Source organism: Plectropomus leopardus, chromosome 7 (genome assembly GCF_026936395.1).
Source record: "Plectropomus leopardus strain MGB_pleo_1.0 chromosome 7, ASM2693639v1, whole genome shotgun sequence".
In the NCBI taxonomy this organism is placed as follows: Eukaryota; Metazoa; Chordata; class Actinopteri; order Perciformes; family Serranidae; genus Plectropomus; species Plectropomus leopardus.
In genome coordinates this window covers 727,019-744,904 of record NC_142182.1, presented here as the reverse complement: position 1 = coordinate 744,904, position 17,886 = coordinate 727,019, and the positions used below count along the sequence as shown (strand labels likewise).

The window sequence follows — 17,886 nt, the reverse complement described above, 5'->3', positions numbered from 1 at the left end:
TTGGGGGGGGTTTAAAAATTCCAGCAGCTACAAAACTTCTCATAAAGTTATAAACATGTAAATAAATACATTTATGAGCGGTTTAACTGAATAATAATTAGCTAATAATTTGATTACCCTTAACAGTCACACCAAGAAATACCTTTTGCAAAAAATTATACATTATAGATTAACAGAATATGTTAACAAAATACATCATTTGTTAAGAAAAAAACATTTTCCTTGCGTAATGCATTATAAAAAGCTAATGTAATATAGTCGAAATGTGAAAATAAAAGTAACTTTATACAAACATATAAAATATATTAACAAAAACAAATAGATACATATAAAAAATAATCTAGAGGAGAGAAAAACTGTATAAAATATATGGTAAAAAAACAAATTGTCAGTGTTGTGTAATAAATATCTGAAAATAAAAGTTAATTCATAAAATAAACAAATAAACAAAAAATAAATATAAAAATAAATAATAACCAATCTAGTAACAAGATCTGTTGAAAATGAATGGTCGAAAAAACAAATATGATGAAAATAGAATTGAATAGAATCGCAGTTTAAGAAACATCTGTAGTAAATAAAATTGTGTTTGGGCGAGTTATTACGCAAAAAAAGTCAACCGCGCGGTTACGATGCGCGTTAAAGGGTTAATTACTGATAATAGATGTTTTTTTTACTGTATTGTTATTTATTTAATAATATTCCATAGTATCGTGATCCACTAGCTGTAATTCTCCGTTATCGAGGCTCTGATGAAAAGCAGCGCGTGCCACGCAGCAGCAGGTAAGAGGTGCGCGTGCAGCCGCGCAGGTGAGCCCGTGTCCCGGTGTGTCCGTCCGTCTCACCGTAGTTAACTTTAATTCGTGCGCAGTGTTTTCTTCCGTTCTTTATGTCATTTCCTGTGATGAAAAATGGTGGTCAAAGCTCGGGGAGGCGACCGAGTCGCTGCAAAAAATTAACGGGAAACTCGGCATCGGCGGGCGGGCGGCGGCGGAGCCGGCGGCCGGCCAGCGGGGCTCGGCGGCCGGGCGGCGGAGCTTCAACCGGGGACGGAGGGTCCGTGTCCCCGCCGCGGGGCCGCTCCAGGTGGGTCTGCGTCGGTGTGTCGGTCCGCGTCGGTAGCCACTGTGGCCAGCGAAAATGGCTTCCGAAAGCAGCAGGCAGATTGCCAGCTGCTGCCTGCAGAGAAACGTGGCGCAGATTAAAAACTGCTGCTGCCGATTATTACCAGAGATTATTACCAGAGATTATTATCAGAGATTATTATCAGAGATTATTATCAGCGCACATTACTGACACGAATTATTGAGCACCAGACAAAGTTAAAGACAAGTTTAGCTTCAGAGGAAAGTGTTTGTGTTGAGACTGCAGGGAGGAGGAGGAGCAGAGAGGAGGAGGAGGAGGAGGAGGAGGTGGAGGAGTGAGGAGGTGGAGGAGCAGAGAGGAGGAGGTGGAACAGAGAGGAGGAGGAGAGAGAAGGAGAGAGGAGGTGGAGGAGCAGAGAGGAGGTCAGGAAGTCTCTGTCAGCTTCAGCTCATTATTATCCATCAACAGTGTAAATTTGATATTTCTATAATGTGTTGGCCACAGAGCTGCATCACAGTCAGACTGATGATGTTTACTGTGTGTAGGCTGCTCTATATGTGCTTTTGATTTCCTCCTTTAAAAATATATATTTAGGGAAAACAACACCCCTCCACCCCTCCTTACACTGCAAATACAACATATGTCATAAATCTATGCAGCCGAAATCAGCGAATCATAACTGTGTAAAGTTAAACAAACACACGGAAGAAAATAAAAGAAAACATACACACAACGTCAAACATTTACATCAGTGATACACAAATCAGCCTTCTGTCTGTCATCATATGTGACCGCGCAGCACTGACAGTGGCCTCTCTAGGCATTTATATATATATATATATATATATATATATATATATAATGTTTTGCACTGTTCTTTTGAAATTCTACACCATAAACTTTTTCAAAATGCAATAGTATGGCTTTTTTTAAATATTTGCAACGATGATTTTTTCGACCATTTTTTTCCACCTACCATAGTATGGCATTGTGCGACACACTATAGTATGACTTTTTTTTAACATTTTAAATGCTGACTTTCTGGATCGTTCTTTTGAAATTCTACACCAAAACTTTTTGCATATTAAACATTTATTATTTTAACCTTTTCAGTTAACACCAACTTCTTCCTTTGACACTCTTCCAGTTCAACTCACAGCTTTTTCAGGTTAAAGCAGGTCAGCTGTCATTACTGCCAGTTTTTCCAGATATTTCTGGCAATTTGTAATATATTTCTGCATTTTCAGATTTATATTTCTGCATCTTCAGATTTATATTTCTGCAGATTTATATTTCTGCATTTTCAGATTTATATTTCTGCATCTTCAGATTTATATTTCTGCATTTTCAGACAAAATATTTTCTTTAAAGATCACCCAAATTTTTGTAAAAAAAAAAAAAAAAAAAATTGCCAAAAAACCCCAAAAGAAGTCGTCTGGCGTGACGGAGTCACATGTTGTTTCTGGAACATTCCACTAACAGCTGCTGTTCTCTTGTTGTTCTGCAGAGTCGTGACGATTTCCTCCAACATGGTTCCACGATGAGCGAGCGGTCGTTGGACCTCTGGTGTGAGTTTCTTTTATTGATTATCGATCAATAAATCAGACTGAGAGTCTGCAGCCTCGTTCGCAGCTCAGTGACGACAAAAACACAAAGTTAACCGACAGCGAACCAGAGTCAACTCTGTACAGACGCTCAGTTGCAGTAGTGAAAGACGTCTGCACATCCTTTACTGCAGTAAAAGTACTAACACCACATTGTGAAAATACTCTGGTACAGGACAGAGTCCATTGAAAATGCAACTTTAAAATTAAGTATATTCAGAAAAAAACTACTTAATGTATTAAAAGTAAGAGTACTAGTTCTAAAAACTCAAAATTATTTAAAATAGAAAAAAACACCCCCAAAACTGAAAAAAATATATTCTTTAAAGAAAACACCCAAAACTCAAAATTAAAGAAATCTGAAGAAATCTCTTTAAAAAAATACAAAACACACTAAAAACTCACAATTATTTTAAAGAAAAGGAAATTACAAAAAATCACTATTATTAAGTGTTATTAAGAGCACATACTGTAAGTATTCGAAGGAAAAGTATCTAAAAACTCACAAATATTCAAAAACAACAGAAAAAACTGCCCTCAAACAAACAAACAAAAAAATATAAATTAAAAATATATACGTACATTCTTTTTCTTGAACATATATCAAATTTATAAAATTTAATTTAGATTTAAATTTACTGACTATAAATTAGGGATGATGACGGTTAGTCTACGATGGATTAATCACATGTCACAGAACGTTTCTTCAGATTTGGGTTTGAGTTTGTGTAAAAACGTTGCAGACGAACAGTGAATCCGGATGTTTGTCCTGCAGTCTGCGAGGAGTGCCAGGACTATTTCCAGAAGGAGTGTCCGGCCCACGGGCCCCCGCTGTTTGTCCCCGACACGCCTGCGGCCCTGGGGTCGGCCAACAGGGCGGCGCTCACCGTCCCGTCGGGCCTGGAGGTCTTCACCGAGGACGACCAGGTGGATGTTCGCTGCCTGGACCCAAACATCCCCAAGGGGGCGGTGTTTGGACCGTACGAGGGCGAGCTGGTGTCCAAGGACAAATCCTCCGGCTTCTTCTCCTGGATAGTGAGTTTAACTGGTCCCAGACCAGTTCAGAACCAGTCTAAACCTGGTCCAGGCTTAACCTGCATTCACATACCGTTCACGAGTTATTTGATCCTTTGAAAACTGAGTCGGTTTGATTTCTGTAGAAAAACACTAGAAAAAAGGCAATGAGCAACATGAAAGATTTTACCCCAAAAGTTGTTTTAAAAAAGAAGGAAGGATTAGTATAAAATAACCCAAAAATAGGGGAAAATGTCCTGAAAACTGTATATATATAAGTGTGTGGGTGTAAAAAAATTTTCAAGAAATATCCTATAAATTAAATAATTATAATAATTTTATATTAAAAAAAAAAAAAATAGAATAAAATACAACAATAAACACTCATTTTTTAGAACTTTGTTTTGGGTTATTTTCTTGTTTGTTTTTTGTTGTTTTACTTTTTTAAATTCTTGTTTCCCCATGTTTTCTTTTGAAAACATGGGGAAAACTTGGTAAGAAATGTCCCACAAATTGCAAGAAATTTTACCAAAAAAAGTTTAAAAAGGGGAGTATTATTAGAAAATGATCCAAGAAAGTAGGGAAAAATGTTCAGAAAACTACATTTATAATAATAATGTGTTCACATATTAAAAAATACAGAAAAAAATGAACATAAAAATAAAAACTTATTTAATTTTCCTCATTTTGGAGCCATGTGTTGTTATGCTGCATGATTTTGGAAGAAATCAAACCAGTTTGCTCAGGTTTCAAAGGGTTAAACCTGTTGTAGCCACAGTTTATAATTCCAGCTATGAACTATTTTTCTGTTTCTTGTGACGCTGCAGATTGTTGACTTTAACAACACGTATCAGTCCATCGATGGCAGTGATGAGACCAAAGCCAACTGGATGAGGTAACACTTTGTTACTTTCACTCGGATTTAAAGTCAGAAACATCAGAGCTTCAAACATCAGTCAACGATCATTCAAATCTTCATCGAACACAAATGTTTCGAGTTTGTGTTTTGGACTTTTGAGGATGTCCAGGGTTCGTACAGTCATGGAAAACCTGGAAAAGTCATGGAATTTGCAAATAACAATTTCCAAGCCTTGGAAAGTTTTAGAGAACTAAATGTTCCCTGAAAGTTTTGGAAAGGTCATGGATTTTTTTTCACAAACCTGTAAAATAAAACATGATGTGTTCCAAACCTGCAGTTTTTTTTTTTAATAATCACCCAAAAAAAAATTTAAGAAAAAAAAGCTCAAATTTGTTTTTTAAAATATTCAAAGAACTATAAAGAAAAAATAGTTACTTTTTTTATTTTTAGAGAAAAAAAATAGTTCTTAAAAAATTGCCAAAATTTGTTTTAAAGGAAACAAGAAATTGCCATTTTTTTAAATTTAAAAATCAACCAAAATAAAAAAAGAAATATGCCAAAAACAAATCTTTAATTGCCAAAAATTTTCAAAGGAAAAGAAAAACAAGAAATAACCCGTCTGCGCGTGTTTCCGGCTGTGACCTGCAGGTTTGTCCGGACATCGTCGGAGGAGATCGACAGGAACCTGACGGCGTTTCAGCGCGGCAAAAACATTTACTTCAGAGTGTGTCGGACGCTGGCGGCCGGAGAGAAGCTGCGGGTTTGGTACAGCGACGACTACATCCAACGACTTCACGCCGTCTCTCAGGAGAGCATCGACCGCAACCTGGACACAGGTGAGCCGGGGACAGGAAGTCTCTGATTAACCCTTTAAAAACTGGACCGACATCAGTTTTTTCGTGCACATTTAAACACCTTTTGCAATTATTCGAACCATTTCATTGTAATATCTTTCAAAAATATGGAAAATGCAAATGCAAATAGCAACATGTCATGAATTGTCTGCAAAAAATTATAAAAATGTGACAATAAAATCAGCTAAACCCCAAATACATAAATAAAACAGGTAAAATATCAAGAAAAAAATATTTATAATTATACTAATTATGTAGTTATAATTAAAGTACAGGAAAATATTATTATTTATATTATTTGTATTTTATTTTATGTTCTGTTTTTACTCTGTGACTCTTATTTTTTCGTTTTTCTTTTCTCTTTTATGCTAATTCAGGTAATTTTCCTGCTAATTTTTGGAACAATTTTATGTAAAGTTGCTCATTCTTTCAATGTTTTTGAAAGAAATCAAGCCAGTTTGCACAGGTTTCAAAGGGTTAATCAACTGACAGAATCAGCTGTTGTGTCAGTGGCAGTCATTTGTTTGAGATCCAGTTTGAAGAAGATTCGTAACTGAGTCAGAAGTGCTGAGTCAGCTCAGGACTCGTCTTCCTTTTGTCCAGCAGGCGGTGCTGCTGTCTTTCTATCTATCTATCTATTCATCTATTCATCTGTCTGTCTATCTATTTATCTATCTATCTATCCATCTATCTATTTCTACAATTCTACAATTCTACAATTTCATTTAGCAGACGCTTTTATCCAAAGCGACGTACAACACAAGCAAGAATTTAGACTTAAGGAAAAAAACCCTTAGTAAGTGCAAAAAGTGCTTCAGGTGTGATTGGTCACAGGTATTACCGTCTCGTGGCAGAAGAAGTGCCGCACAGCCCCCCCCCCCCCTTGTTTTTTTTTTTGGAAACCAAAGTAATAACCAGTAGTGATCTCAGCATCTGAGATTCAACAATCTCAGTGTCACTACTTACGATGACAGTCAACATACAACATCACACAACTTTGTCAGTGCTAGATAATCATTAGGTGCTGGGTTTTGGACCATCTGACTTAATTTACCCCAAAGGTCAAAGAGGAGAAGAGTCGGGTTAAGTGCCGAGGTGTTCTCGGAACAAATGAGTTTTCTATTGTCTCTTAAAAGTAGAAAGGGACTCAGCAGATCGCACAGAGTTTGGAAGTTTGTTCCACCATTTGGGAACAACAGAAGAGAAGAGTCTGGCGAGAGATTTAGAGCCGTGCTGGGCTGGAAGCACCGGGCGTCTTTCGCATGCAGAGCGTAGCGGGCGAGAAGGAGAGTAGACCTGGATCGGGGATTCCAGGTAGGCTGGAGCAGTTCTTGTGATTGTTTTGTAAGCCAAGAGAAGTGCTTTGAATTTGATCCTGGCTGCCACTGGAAGCCAGTGAAGAGAAATTAGCAGCGGGGTGACATGTGCTGTTTTGGGCTGGTTGAAGACCAGACGTGCTGCTGCGTTCTGGATCATCTGAAGAGGTTTGAATGAGCATGCAGGGAGGCCTGCCAGAAGAGAGTTGCAGTAGTCAATGCGTGAGATCACAAGAGCCTGAACCAGAAGCTGTGTGGCCCGTTGGGTCAGGAAGGGTCTGATCTTCCTGATGTTGTAGAGGGCATAACGGCAAGACCGAGAAACTGAGGCCACATGAACCTTAAAGGTCAGCTGGTCATCGATCACGACACCCAGGTTTCTGGCTGAGTTTGTGGGCACAAGTAGGCTCGAGTCAAGTTGGACACTGATCCGAGGCTGAGCAGATGGACAAGCTGGAAAGACCATGAGCTCGGTCTTAGACAGATTTAGCTGAAGGTGGCCTTCCTTCATCCATGTGGAGATATCAGCCAGACACGCTGATATCCGAGCTGAGACTGTCATCAGGTGGAAAGGAGAGGAAGAGCTGAGTGTCATCAGCATAGCAGTGGTAGGAGAAACCGTGGGAGCGGATCACTGCACCGAGGGAGGTGGTGTACAGAGAGAAGAGTAGGGGACCAAGCACCGACCCCTGAGGAACCCCTGTCGATAGGCCATGTGACCTAGACACCTCTCCTCGCCATGACACTCTGAAGGATCTGCCTGTGAGGTAGGACTTGAACCACCATAGGACAGAACCTGAGATGCCGAGCTCAGAGAGTGCGGAGAGGAGGATTTGATGGTTCACCGCGTCAAAGGCAGCAGACAGGTCCAGCAGCAGTAGGACAGAGGATTGACCAGCCGCTCGAGCCAGTCTCAGTGTCTCAGTGACTGACAGGAGTGCAGTCTCAGTGGAGTGGTCACACCTGAAGCCAGACTGAAAGGAGTCAAGTAGGTTGTTGTTCCACAAGTGTTCAGAGACCTGGTTAAATACTGCACGCTCCAGTATTTTAGACAGAAATGGTAGAAGTGAGACTGGCCTGTAGTTTTCAACCTGGGCGGGGCTGAGATTAGGCTTTTTGAGCAGTGGGGTGACACGGGCTTGCTTAAAAGTAGCAGGAAAAGTGCCAGTTTTTAGGGAGGAATTGACAATGTGTGTGACTGCAGGTTTGATCGTGGGCAGGATGGTCTGCAGGATGCGGGTGGGTATTGGATCGAGAGGACATGTTGTAGGTTTTGAGCTCAGAAGAAGTCTGGAGACCTCATCCTCAGTCGGAGTGAAAAAGCAGAGTGAAGCGGCAGTAGTGGGTTTGAGCTGACTGGGCCGGTCAGGCTCAGAGAACTGGTTGCTGATTGCAGCCACCTTTTCAGTGGAAAAGGAGGAGAACATGTCTGGAGTCAGTGTAGGGGAAGGCTGAGCAGCTGGAGGAGAACGCAAGGAGTTAAACACCATAAACAGTTTTCTGGAGTCAGTAGCAGCACAGATCTTGTTCTGATAGAAGGCTTTCTTAGCGGACTGCAAGGACACAACCAGAATATATGCTTTGATGGGAGCAGTGACATTTAGAGCATGATATTCAAATGTTGTGTTGCTGCTCAACGGGCGCAGTGTGGAAAAAGACCAGTTGTCAGGAGTGAGCACGCCAGCACCGCCTCCTCGTCCAGTGGAGCGAGGGGTGTGGCTTAGCGTAGCGGACTCGGAGAGTGCAGCTGGTGTAGCTGAGTTTTCTGGGCGGATCCATGTCTCAGTCAGGGCTAGGACCTGAATGTCTGAGAGTTTCACCAGTGAACTGTTGAATTCAGTCTTGTTAACTGTGGACTGACAGTCCCAAAGACCAAAGGTAAGTGAGTGTGGGCTGGGACCACTTTCTGGGAGAGCGGACAGGTTTTGCGGATTGCGTGTACGGCAGACTGTGCGTCTTTTCCGGTTGCCAACAATGACCGGGATGCGTAAAAGACACATTGTGTGTTAGACTGAAAACAGACAGGCGGCAGCGGTAGTCGTGTCCTTGCTCGGTGGACTCACGCAGGTAGACTCGCAGGTCTTCACACTGTGTGGGCTGATGCTTTCGCTGATGCTCAAGTGCAGTCTGTGCCCTTTTAGGTACCTGAACACAGTCACAGCTGTTTCCAACTTGACTGATTGCGCCCAGCTGAACCGCCCCTGTCTGGTTTCACTTGGGCAATCAATAGAGGGTGTGACCCGCGTCAGCTGACCTCACCTATTGTTGCATATTTAATAATAATAATAATAATAATAGTACAGATATATCTAAACACTTGGGGCTAAAGGTGTGATGACGCTCTGTCACACAGCCACAAACAGCTTTTTTTGTTTTATTTTGTTTTTGGGGGCCGTGTTAATGACCATTCACCCCCAAAAACCTTTTCACAAGAGCTCCGTCACTACATCCTGGGATTAGCTCCGCCCAGCATGGCTGTGATTGGTTAAAAGAAACAATAAATACACGGGAGTATTTTTGTCCCTTCAGCAGAAAGAAAGTCAGTGATTCCAGACCTCCCAGACCTCCCAGACCTCCCAGACCCGATTTATAACAGATCCATACCCAGACCTCCCAGACCCGATTTATAACAGATCCATACCCAGACCTCCCAGACCTCCCAGACCCGATTTATAACAGATCCATACCCAGACCTCCCAGACCTCCCAGACCTGATTTATAACAGATCCATGCCCAGACCCCCCAGACCTCTCAGTGTCCGCTCCCACGTATAAGGGGCTCGCCTTTCCATCATGGCTCCATAACACGCCTACGTGGCCTTGGATTGGAAATAATGACGGCTAGTTTGGTGGCTGCAATAGAAATAAAGCTGCTGATGTTTTGAACATCCGTCGCCATGGTTACTGGGACGTTATCACCAGAGGAGAAGTCACATGACCTCCCTCAGTGGAAACACAGTCAGCTCCACGTTGAGTTTAATCAACATTTCCTAAATATCTCTAGCAGATTCTGTCACAGATCTGTGACAGAATCTCGCCCTCTGTTGTAGCTCAGTGATGACACTTTGTTTACTGTTTATTTATCACTAATAAACATGTTTTGTTCCAGGTTTCGGGAAGCCGGCTGTCCCGCCAAACAATCAGAAGGACTCCAAACCGTCGTGCCTGCAGTCGGCTGTGCAGGGCAAACCGAGCCCGAGCAAGCAGGCCGGCGAGGAGTTGGACGGTCCTCCTGCCAAGAGGAAGAAGATCGACCTCATCTTCAAAGACGTCCTGGAGGCATCTCTGGAGGACTCGGGCAGGTCGTCCCTCCACGCCGAGTGTAAAGCCGTCGGGTTGGTGCTCGACTCGTCCGACGGCGGCTTCAGCGTCCCGAACCTGAAGGTGGAGGAGAAGGAGGAGGAGAAGCTCAGCGGCGAGGAGCCCTCCACCTCCTTCTGCCCCAACTGCGTCAAACTCAAGAGGAGGATCCAGGAGCTGGAGGAGGAGCTGTCCCGGGTCAGAGGACAGCGAGGGGACACACGCACTCTGTCCATGTCCGAATACAGTCGTGCTCCGCCCCACCCGGAGCAGGCCCCGCCCCACCCGGAGCAGGGCCCCGTCGAGGATTTTACAGGTACGATCTGAACACCAGGGGCGGACTGCTGCCGGCAGGCGACCGCTGTCATTTCATTTCATTTTTTTTTTCATTTATGTTTTTAATTTAATTTAATTTTATTTTATTTTTCTTATAGGAAAATGAACAATGTTTATCTATATCTATAATTTTTCACATTTTGATTTATCGTCACCCTAAACAAAATCTTACGTTCTCCAACTGTAAAAATGACGTATTTACAACAAATAAAAACCATTTAGACGTCATTTTATTTTGCTGGTTTAACGTTTTGCCCCCTCGAGAAATCAAGTCAGTAGCTGACAAGAAAATGAACTGAAAAGTAGTAATAAAAAAGACAAAAAAGAGCTTTTCACTCATTTCTTTCTACTTTGGGTTTTTTTCTGGCATTGTTCATTGCCTTACATGTCTTTGAAGGAGTTAAAGCCAGTTTGCTCAGGTTTCGAGGACTTAAGTCTGGCAGCAGCAGCTAACTGTATTTTTCTTTGCAGTCATGGAGCCGCTGACGCCCACTCAGGTGGTTCTGGACGAAGACGAGCAGGATGTGGACTCAGCCGACGAGTCCATCGCTGCAGATCTAGTGATTTCTCCCGAGGACTCCCTGAAGCTAGCCTCGGGAGGTGGCCGGCGGATTCGTCGCTTCAAGCAGGAATGGCTCAAAAAGTTCTGGTTCCTTCGCTACTCGCCGACCCTCAACGAGATGTGGTGCCACGTCTGCCGCCAGTACACCGTCCAGTCGTCTCGCACATCCGCCTTCATCATCGGCTCTAAGCAGTTCAAGATCCACACCATCAAGCTGCACAGCCAGAGCAACCTGCACAAGAAGTGCCTGCAGCTGTACAAGCTGCGCATGCACCCCGAGAAGACCGAGGAGATGTGCAAGAACATGATGCTGCTCTTCAACGCCGCCTACCACCTCGCCATGGAGGGACGGCCCTTCTCCGACCTGCGGCCTCTGGCGGAGCTGCTGAAGCGCTGCGAGCTCAAAGTGGTGGACCAATACATGAACGACGGCGACTGTCAGATCCTGCTGCACCACATCGCCCGTGCCCTCAAAGAGGACCTGGCCGAGAAGATGCGCCTGTCCCCCTTTCTGAGCGTCATCATGGACGCACAAAACGACGACCTTTTCTCTGATATGGTGGCGGTCTACGTCCAGTTCATCACCAACGAGGGCTTGCCCAACACAGAGTTCTTGTCCCTGCAGAGACTGAGCGCGGCCAGCGTGGATGGCTACCTGCAGGCGATGGACCGAGCCTTTGGCGTCCTCGGCCTCCGGTTCCAGGACCTGCTGGTGGTAGGTCTGGGTGTGGACGGCACCAACATGTCTGCAGGTATGAGAGCCAACCTGTACATCGCCGTACAGAAGACTTTCCCATGGATCCTCTGCCTGCCAATCATGATCCACCGGCCCCACCTGGAGGTGCTGGACGCCATCAGCGGAAAGGAGCTGCCGTGCCTGGAGGACCTGGAGAACAACCTCAAGCAGCTCCTCAGTTTCTACCGTTACTCGCCTCGCATGATGGCCGAGCTGCGGTCTACGGCGCCGACGCTGTCCGAGGAGACAGAGTTCCTTGGGGACATCAGAGCCATCCGATGGATCATTGGAGAACCAAACGTTCTCAACGCGCTCATCAAAGATTACCTGGAGGTGGTCGCCCACCTGAAGGAGATCAGCAGCCAGACACAGCGGGCCGACGCCGCCGCCATCGCACTGACCCTCCTCCAGTTCCTCATGGACTACCAGTCCGTGAAGCTCATCTACTTCCTCCTGGACATCATCGCCGTCCTCTCTCGGCTTGCCTTCACCTTCCAGGGTGAGTACCTGCTGGTGTCGCAGGTGGAGGCCAAGATCCAGGACGCCATCCTAGAGATCGGCCAGTTGGTGGACTGCCCCGGGGAGTACCTGCAAGAGTTTGAGGAAAACTTCCGCGAAAGTTTCAATGGAGTCGCTCTGAAAAACCTGCGAGTCGCCGAGTCCAAGTTTCAGTCCATCCGAGAGAAGATCTGCAACCGCAGCCAGAGCATCCTGTCCCAGCGGCTGGACCTGCAGAGCCGCGCCTTCGTCAGAGCCTGCAGGGTCCTGGACCTGTCCACCTGGCCGCTGAGCCAGGACGAGCTGCAGGCGTTTGGAGACGAAGAAGTCCAGGTGATCTTCAACCACCTGGAGTCGGTCCCCTCCGCGGGGCAGGAGGGCTGCCGGTTGGAGGCACGGGGCAGCCTGGTGGTGGAGTGGAAGGATCTGAAGGCCGACTACTGCAGCATGAACGGCTTCAAAGAGGTCATGGGTCACATCTGCAGGTACAGGCAGCGCTTCCCTCTGTTGAACCAGGTGATGCAGGTGGTCAGGGTGCTGCCCAGCTCCACCGCCTGCTGCGATAAAGGCCGCGGCTCCCTGCAGAAGATGTGCAGGAACAACCGCTCCCGGCTGACTCTGGAGCAGATGAACGACCTGCTGACCGTGGCGGTGAACGGACCGCCAATCGCCAACTTCGACGGGAAGCGAGCGCTGGACAGCTGGTTCGAGGAGAAGTCCGGCAGCAGTTACTCTCTGTCGGCCGAGGTGCTGAACAGGATGTCGGCCGGCGACCAGAAGTCCGTCCTACACAGCGTCGACGTCAACACAGAGTTCTACCCCGACATCTGACCGGCAGACCCAACGAAATAACACAATCACACCAATGACAACGACCGCAGTGACTCACAGCCAGGACGACACCTGCAAAATAAACACACAACTTTGGATCACAGATGTGCACGATGCAAATCATTACTGTCACAATAACTCGTCAAGTTTTCCACCAATCAGAGTCAATCAATTAAACTGCAGGGAACAAAAACGGTTTAAAACCACCGGGCAAACCTCAGCGGGATGGATGGATCACAAGACAGCCCGACCGGGCACAGATCAGGGCCCAAATGTTTAGGGGGCTCCTAGAAAAATTGATGCAAAACAACCACAAAGGTGCTCAGGACAACCACAGAGAAGAAACATGACCACGAAAAAGACACGAGTCAACTTCAAAGAGACACCAGACAACTACAGTGAGACGTAAAAGAACTGCAAAGAGATGTGATTGACTGTAGAGACACAAAACAGACACAAAGACGCACAAAACATCTGTAAAGACACGGAAAACAACAAAGAGATGCAAAGCAACCACAGAGACGTAAAACAACCTCAAAGAGACACAAAATGTTTACAAAATGATGCAAAACAACCACAAAGAGGCCCAAAACTACCCAAGACAAAAAATACAAATGTATGTAAAACTACCACAAAAAGACACAAATACACAATAAACTACCATCAAGAGATGAAAAACAACCACAGAGACGTAAAATAACCCCAAAGAGACACAAGACAGCTACGAACAGAGGCAAAACAACCACAAAGAGGCGCAAAACAACCCAAAACACAAAAAATTACAAATGCATGTAAAACTACCACAAAAAGACACAAATACACAATAAACTACCATCAAGAGATGAAAAACAACTACAAAGAGACATGTAGCAACCTCAAAGACACGCAAGACGACTTAAATTAGAGGCAAAACAACCACAAAGAGACACAAAACAGATACAAATACACACAAATATCCCATGAAGGCATGGAAAACAAGAACATGGAGATGCAAAACAACCAGAGATGTCAACCTCAAAGAGACACAAAACAACAGAAAAGATACAAAATGTTTGCAAAATGATGCAAAAACGACCACAAAGAGACACAAAATGACCCAAGACCCACAAAAAACTTCAAATACACACAAAACTACCAACAACAGATGATAAACAACCACAGAGACGGTGATTGACCTCAAAGAGACACAAGACGACTACAAACAGATGCAAAACTACCGCAAAGAGACTCAAATACACACAAAACTACTGTTAAGAGATGGGAAACAACCTCAAAGACATGCAAGACAACTTCAAATAGAGGCAAAACAACAGAGGAGACACAAAGGAACTACAGATGTGCGTAAACCTACCACAAAAATACACAAAACAACTTCATAAAACTACCATCAAGAGACGATTAACACTAATTGACCTCAAAGAGACGCAGGACGACGCCAAATGGAGGCAAAAAAACCTCAAAGAGACGCCAACTGACAAAGTGACAAAAGAGACACAAAAGACCACAAACTTCTGTGCTGTGGCTGCGGTTGTTTTTGGTTTTTTTTGTCACGTGCGAGTTCCCAGAGACCCGCTGTCTCGTGTCCGTCCCCGCGGAGCTGAAACGGTCTGTGAGTGATGGACATTGTTGGACGGAGACGACTGAGCGTCCCTGCTCTCGCTGTGTGGAGGATGATAATAATGAAGCGCTTGTTGCCAGAAGAACAGTCACTTCTGGGCTGGAACAATATTTCAGTGTCAAACTAAACGTGTATTGAGCCTCGGCCTCGGCGGGACGCGGCGTCCTGACGTCCCTGACGGAGAGCGAGGACGTTTAAAGGCTTTATATTTCTATGAAAAGTGTACAAAGTGTTCATATTCTGTAAATGCTTCCAGCCTGTTTTTAAGGAGAGTATTTTTCTCTTGATTCTGACGATTGTGCCATAATGCAAGAAACCGAAAGACAAAGGTGCTACTCCGCTCTGCCATATTCGTTCGGATGTTTTGGGAAAGCTGCGTCGGCTTCATGTTTGCAGCCAGAAGTTGAGTCTGAAGCTGATCCACATAGAAAGCGCATGATGATATCCACTCGTTGCTTTCAGTGCACACTTCAGAAATATCTGATCATATTAAAGATGCCTGTACGCAATATCTTAATATTTTAGCCTTTTTTTTTTTTTTTTACAAAAGTTAACCCTTTGAGAATTCGGCAAATGGTTTGACTTCTTTTGAAAATGTGGGGAACACAATAAGCAACAAAAATGTCCCAAAGACTGCATGAAATTTTAACTGAAGAATTTGTTTTAAACCAGAGAGGAGAACTGTTAGAAAATAATCCAAAATATAGGGAAAAATGTCCAGAAAACAGTCCTTAAAAACATTATAATTCTATGTATTTTAAAACATACAGAAAAAAATTGTATAAATAATACAGTTGCAAAGTAAAAGATGGAAATTAGTGTAAACCTGAAAATAAATGTTTCAGATCTACACTATTGTTACAATGTTCAGGTCTACATGATTATTACAAAATTATCAAAAATGGGTAAAATGTCCAGAAAACTGTAATTATATTTAGTATACTATATAAATATTATGCAACAGAAAAAAATGAAACTATGCTATTGAACAAATGTTTTTTTTTTTGTTTCTGTTTTTTTATTTGTTTTTGTTTAGTTGTTTTTAAATTTGTTTTTGTTTATTTGTTTTTGTTTAGTTTTTGTTTAGTTGTTTTTGTTTAGTTATTTTTGTTTAGTTGTTTGTTTTTGTTTAGTTGTTTTTGTTTAGTTGCTGGTTGCCTTCTCTCCATGTTTTTGAAAGAAATCAAACCAGTTTGCTCGGGTTTCAAAGGGTTAAAGGAATCGTTAGACGTTTTGGGGAAATATGCTTATTTGTTTTCTGGCAGGAAGCTTAATGAGGAGATCGGTATCAGTGTAACTTCGTGTAAACTGAAGCTCTTGACTTGTAATTCCAATATATGTTCATAAAACCCCCAAATATGTGTAACGTGATACAAGATGCGTCCCTAAAATTACTGATTTAAAATGTAGCGCTGCGCTGCGTGACCTTTGATACACAAGTATCAGATGACACATCATGTGACCAGAGCGCTGCGAATCATCACTAAGGCCACGCCCACTTTGGGAGGAAAGACTCGCTGAAAAAATGCCGAAAATCTGTCGTTTAACAGGTTAACCGAAGTGTTCAGTCTGAGATCTGAGATGAGGACACGGGCCAAACACAGCAGCCCCATACATGTTGCAAGGATTTTAGGACATGTATCAGATTTTAGGACATTTATCAGATTTTAGGTCATTTATCAGATTTTAGGTCATTTATCAGATTTTAGGACATTTCTCGGAATTTAGGATGATCCAAGGAATTTATGTCGTTTCTAGGATTTAGGACATTTTGTGGATATTAGGATTTTTCTATGGTTTTAGCCCATTACTGGAATTTCAAGACATTTCTTGGAATTTTAGGACATTTCTTAGAATTTAGGACATCCCCTGGAGTTTTAGGACATCAGTGTCTCAGCTGTGTCCTCTGTCGGGGGTGTGGGGGATCCTCCTCTGGCTCTTTTTTTTAACAACAAGCTCTATTTTGATGGTGTTTTATGTCTCTGACACCTTATGGAGACTAAAAGGACAAAAACTATTCACAGAGTCAATCACTTTATTTTTATTGTACATTAGAAAATGGTTGGGGGCCACCAGGGGCCCTATCAAGGGCCAGATTTGGCCCGCAGGCCGTGAGTTGAGTATCAGTGATGTAGAGTTACAAAACATTGAACAAGTGCTGGATTTTTTTTTATCATTTTGTTTTTGCGCATCAGTGTTCAGGCGCTGAAATAAACAGTTTTACACTTTATTAACCCCGTGTCCCCGTGTGAGGACAGAAGAGCTGCTTCCTGCTCAAAGACAATGTGTAGTTTGTTCTACTTATGACTCAAAAAGCTCAAAGAAATGAAAAACACACACAAAACAAAGCCGAGGTCTCAGAGGTGACGTGTATTTCCCTAAAATGTCAAAATGTTTCTTCACGTTTGCTGTATTTTCGGCTCCAGGCTGCTTTTTTCTCTTATTTTACTGAAGATTTTAGATTTTATTTCTCGTGCACGTCTGTATCGTATGCATGCGCCTCTTACTGAACAGAGCCGGCGTGTTTGTGTGCGGGACGCCGCCTGAGCGGTCTGTCCAGAGGATTCCTGACTGTTGGTTTTCATTTCAATCCAAAAACCACTTTGACTCATGAATGACAATTTCTCGTGCTATGCCTTACTCTGTACGTGTTTTAACGGCTGTTCATCTTTAAACCGACATCTGGCTGATTGTAATTTTCTCTGCTGGAGTTGGATATGAATTTTTTTTACTTGATTTCTCTCTTCACTGTTTTTTTCTGTTTCAAATGCTTTAAGAAGAAAAACACTTTAAAAGACATTTGAGCTGAAGTCATCGTGTCAATTGATTGAATATTGTTGCTGTTGTCAGATGAAAACTCAATGTTAACTTTTTTTGGGAAAAAGAAAACTGGGTTGTTTAAGCTGGGCACAAAGACAGAAATATATATACAGATAATAAAAATAATAATATTAACAGGAATAACAGGGAATAACAATCAGCGTTCCGGCAGATCCTTAAAAAATCCTAAAAGCCATCAAATTTATACATCTAAAAATAAAATCTTAATTGATTATAAAATGTCATAAATAAATCTTTCAAAAGTCCTAAAAGGCGAAGACAGTGGAAGGATTTTTTGCATTAAACTCCTAAATAATTGGTAACTTTAAAATAATAATTATAGCTGGTGTGCAGAAATGAGACAAGCATTTTTAGGAGTATTTTGTCTTACTTGTACTCGAAGTAAAACTTTAAACACAGCACTTTAGTTTTCTGCCACTGTGTCCTTTTATT

At 43.0% G+C, this 17,886-nt stretch overlaps 1 protein-coding gene across 2 annotated transcripts; it reads left to right on the top strand.

The window, feature by feature from the left end:
• The first annotated feature begins 368 nt into the window (after positions 1 to 368).
• On the top strand, positions 369 to 17,423 carry prdm11 (PR domain containing 11). 2 transcript variants are annotated; one of them, XR_015776914.1, is made up of 8 exons: positions 369 to 1,086; positions 2,594 to 2,654; positions 3,466 to 3,725; positions 4,532 to 4,599; positions 5,212 to 5,399; positions 9,842 to 10,348; positions 10,840 to 16,284; positions 16,323 to 17,423. XR_015776914.1 is itself a non-coding variant. In XM_088079535.1 (7 exons), exons 2-7 carry the CDS (start codon positions 2,627 to 2,629, stop codon positions 12,993 to 12,995), a joined length of 3,207 nt encoding a protein of 1,068 aa, XP_087935661.1. In that variant the 5' UTR covers positions 369 to 1,086; positions 2,594 to 2,626; the 3' UTR covers positions 12,996 to 17,423. The 2 variants fall into 2 exon arrangements, 1 of the variants encoding a protein (XP_087935661.1); XM_088079535.1 differs by having other exon boundaries at positions 10,840 to 17,423.
• Positions 17,424 to 17,886: the final 463 nt, after the last annotated feature.

Excerpts from the sequence above, each read along its gene's own strand:
- prdm11 (XM_088079535.1), top strand. The coding sequence starts at position 2,627 with ATGAGCGAGCGGTCGTTGGACCTCTGGT. Across the intron at positions 2,655-3,465 it reads GCGGTCGTTGGACCTCTGGT|TCTGCGAGGAGTGCCAGGAC; the intron begins GTGAGTTTCTTT and ends TTTGTCCTGCAG. Across the intron at positions 10,349-10,839 it reads CCCCGTCGAGGATTTTACAG|TCATGGAGCCGCTGACGCCC; the intron begins GTACGATCTGAA and ends TTTTCTTTGCAG.